General features: G+C 35.2%; 1 protein-coding gene across 3 annotated transcripts; it reads right to left on the bottom strand.

The window, feature by feature from the left end:
• Positions 1 to 971: 971 nt before the first annotated feature.
• Positions 972 to 2,800, bottom strand: LOC111902932 (uncharacterized). 3 transcript variants are annotated; one of them, XM_023898739.2, is made up of 4 exons: positions 2,613 to 2,800; positions 2,339 to 2,487; positions 2,068 to 2,116; positions 972 to 1,926 (listed from the first exon to the last, which is right to left on the bottom strand). In XM_023898739.2, exons 2-4 carry the CDS (start codon positions 2,485 to 2,487, stop codon positions 1,825 to 1,827), a joined length of 300 nt encoding a protein of 99 aa, XP_023754507.1. In that variant the 5' UTR covers positions 2,613 to 2,800; the 3' UTR covers positions 972 to 1,824. The 3 variants fall into 3 exon arrangements, with proteins under 3 accessions (XP_023754507.1, XP_042756715.1, XP_023754506.2); XM_042900781.1 differs by lacking the exon at positions 2,613 to 2,800 and having other exon boundaries at positions 972 to 1,750; positions 1,870 to 1,926; positions 2,339 to 2,584; XM_023898738.2 differs by lacking the exon at positions 2,613 to 2,800 and having other exon boundaries at positions 2,339 to 2,584.
• Positions 2,801 to 3,012: the final 212 nt, after the last annotated feature.

Genomic DNA, 3,012 nt, shown 5'->3' with positions numbered 1-3,012 from the left:
CAGTCCTATCCCTTATCCGCTGAGTCAACATCGACGTGGCCAATCCGGAGCCATGTACTGAACGCGGGGCGTTCCCTCTTTGGGATGTGTACCTCGAACTTCAGAAAATCATAACTTTCCCATACGATCTCCTTTTTCGACGTCCTTTATATCCACGCGTAGGTGAGATTATGCTCTACAACTTTCGTTTAGACTCCGTTGGCTAATTTTGACTTTATTTTTATTATATTATTTTTAGTAGGCCGGGATAGGAAAACTCCGTTATAAATTCATAACTTCTTCATCTGACGTCCTTTTCCGTCTGTCTTTCTTCCGTTGTACTACTATCGACGAGATCTTCGATTCTCGTTTAGATTGTTTCGGATAGAAACCACTCGATCTCATATTCGAACTTTGGGTGGCATACCACTAAGTTTAAACTTAAAAAAAATCATAACTTCCTCATACGAAGTCAGATTTGGACGTTCTTTTTATGCACGCTCTCGATTTAACGTATTCTACGACTTTTGTTTAGATCATTAAGGCTAAATATCGTTTTATTTTAAATTCACTATTTACGTCCTACAGCGTTGTGCCGAATCTGTCGCGAAACTTTGACAGGTCATAACTTCTTCGTTATAACTCGGAGTTCAGCGTTCTTTATATGTACGAAAACCTTGTGACATATACTACAATTTGGTTAAGATTATTTATTCTAAACACTCTTCTATCAAAAAGTCATTTTTGATGTTTATTGTCTCTAAATTGACTATCTCGGATCTGCGGGTGTTACAAATGAGGAGTGGTCCCACCCCATACTAATCTGTCAGGTCAAAGGAAGTCGAAAAAAAACATGTCTGGTTTGGTTCGGTTTGGTCTGGTCTGAACTGGACAATTTTGAGGGTTGAAACTGAGATCATGATTCAATCTACATACATTATCCAATAATTCAAGAATATGCAAGTGAGAAACAAACTCATGAACTACAGATATTGGTTTCACTGCATTAAAACACATCAAATTTAATGAGTAAATTACATCGATTATAGAATATACGTAAAAAAATCATTAATGCATACCAATACTAGAAAGAACAAATCCCCATAGAATACCTTCTTCTTCAATTCGAGAGACTCGGACTCGAAGATTCTCATGAGCTGCTACACTTGTCACTTTATCACCATCAACCAAAGACACAAGAGCAAAGTAGAGCCAGAGGCAAAATCGACCAACTAAGCAAAAAAAATCAACAACCAAGGGATAGTTTTGTGATGATATGTAGGTGTATGTGTGAGTTTATGCATTGTTTTGTGTGTACGTGTGTGGATTAAATCTCATTCTCACATGTAAATTTAGTGACAACAACATTAGACTCTTTCAATGTCAAGATCATTCAAACCTGTGGATCTTGGTAAAATCTTGCTCGGGTGGATTATGCTCCTAGCTAGAAACATCTATAGTTAAAACATTAACAAACAACAAATCAACTTTGCGATCCATGATACAGATATCATCATTAGTCTGGTAGGATCAAAAAAAGAGAAGAGCTACTTACTTCTTAGTTAATTGTACTTGTAATATAATAAGAAATTAGGCTTCCTATATCTATATAGTATATAGAATTAGAAGCCAAGCTAAGCCACCTCATCACATATATATTCCCTATATTTGCCACACACCACACATTAAGGCTCTCCAGGAATAGGAAACCATTGTGACCTTCTTTCCTTTATTACATCATTGACATTGTTTATATTTCCTAAAAAAAAGCCTTGGTATAATAATAATCATACAAAGACATTGTGAAAACCAATCTTAGTTCATATTTCAAAACAATAAGCATAACTAATTGCTAAATGCTAAAAAAAGAGATACAAGAACAACGAGTACTTTGAGGAAGAGGATCCTTGGTTTCTTCTCCTTCCGAGAAATCACTACTTGCATCACCTATAATATATATAGCTAGTTTTAATGTTAAAAATTAAAAATTGATTCTTAATCCAAAATCAAATTAATAGTGGGAAAATAATCGTATATATATTATTTATTTCACAAATTTATGTATTTTTGGTCATGAAAAAAACTTACCGTCATATCCCAAAACCAATCATCCACCAGAGGCCGAACCCGAACCTTACTGCAATGAAATTGAAAATCAGATCAGTTCAAAGGAGAATTATTTTATTATGAAAAATGTGATATGGAGTGGAGTCTACCAACACTCTATTAGTTAATTCCTCAAAGGCTTCAATCGAATTAGCTACTTTCCTATGTCGACACAAACAAATAATTGCCCTAAACTCAACACATAACGTTTTGAATATTATTTTCTAAATTACAACATAAGAATTAAATTCACCTAATTCTCTGAATATAATCATGGTGAGACATGGGTCCATCGCTTTCTTCAATTTTGTGTATTTTAGCCATGGAAGATGAAAACCTCCACCGCTTGCAGTCAGTTAGATTGTAAGGGACCTTTTCCCTTGCTGGAGGCTGGTTCATCATCTGAAAAAGTTGGATTTCCAATGGCAGCATTATAAGCTGTGAGATTGAAATAATAAAAATCCTTAAACCATCAAAAAGATAGCGTGGCATGTGCAATTGAAGACATAAAGATGGAACTTTTTTACCTTTTAGATTTTAAAGAACTGAGTTGAGGTCGAAATCTTTGTTGTATGTAAAAGAAAGGTTCGTATAGAAGTTTGTTCTCTTTCCCATTTCCTCTCGCCTACTGCAATATTGGTTCATCATCGACGCAAGGGTTTGTATTAGGTGACAGAAAGGCTGGTGTGCACGTGCGAGTTCTGACCTAGCATTAAGAGATGAAGTGAGAGAGGAGATGTTAATATAAAGGGCAGTTGGTGTTGACCAATTCATGTGGAATACCAATTCAAAGGCCCCGTTTGACTTTTTCTTTTATTTGACTGCATAAGCTTTTGATGCATAAATTCATTGTAAATATTGTATAAGGTCTTGTACTTCTTAAAATTCAGCAAAACATGCTAAATGCTTTTTAAGGTGTGTGTGTGT

The sequence above is a fragment of the Lactuca sativa genome, chromosome 3, assembly GCF_002870075.4.
Source record: "Lactuca sativa cultivar Salinas chromosome 3, Lsat_Salinas_v11, whole genome shotgun sequence".
Classification (NCBI taxonomy): domain Eukaryota; kingdom Viridiplantae; phylum Streptophyta; class Magnoliopsida; order Asterales; family Asteraceae; genus Lactuca; species Lactuca sativa.
The sequence above is the reverse complement of the archived record's forward strand: the minus strand, read 5'-3'. Positions and strand labels throughout refer to the sequence as shown.

What these genes read in the sequence shown, in the direction of transcription:
- LOC111902932 (XM_023898738.2), bottom strand. Translation starts at nt 2,577, where the DNA reads ATGCCACGCTATCTTTTTGATGGTTTAAGGATTTTTATTATTTCAATC. An exon ending in GATTATATTCAGAGAATTAG is followed by an intron (nt 2,117 to 2,338) that starts GTGAATTTAATT and finishes ATTTCATTGCAG; the next exon opens with TAAGGTTCGGGTTCGGCCTC. An exon ending in ATTGGTTTTGGGATATGACG is followed by an intron (nt 1,927 to 2,067) that starts GTAAGTTTTTTT and finishes TATATATTATAG; the next exon opens with GTGATGCAAGTAGTGATTTC.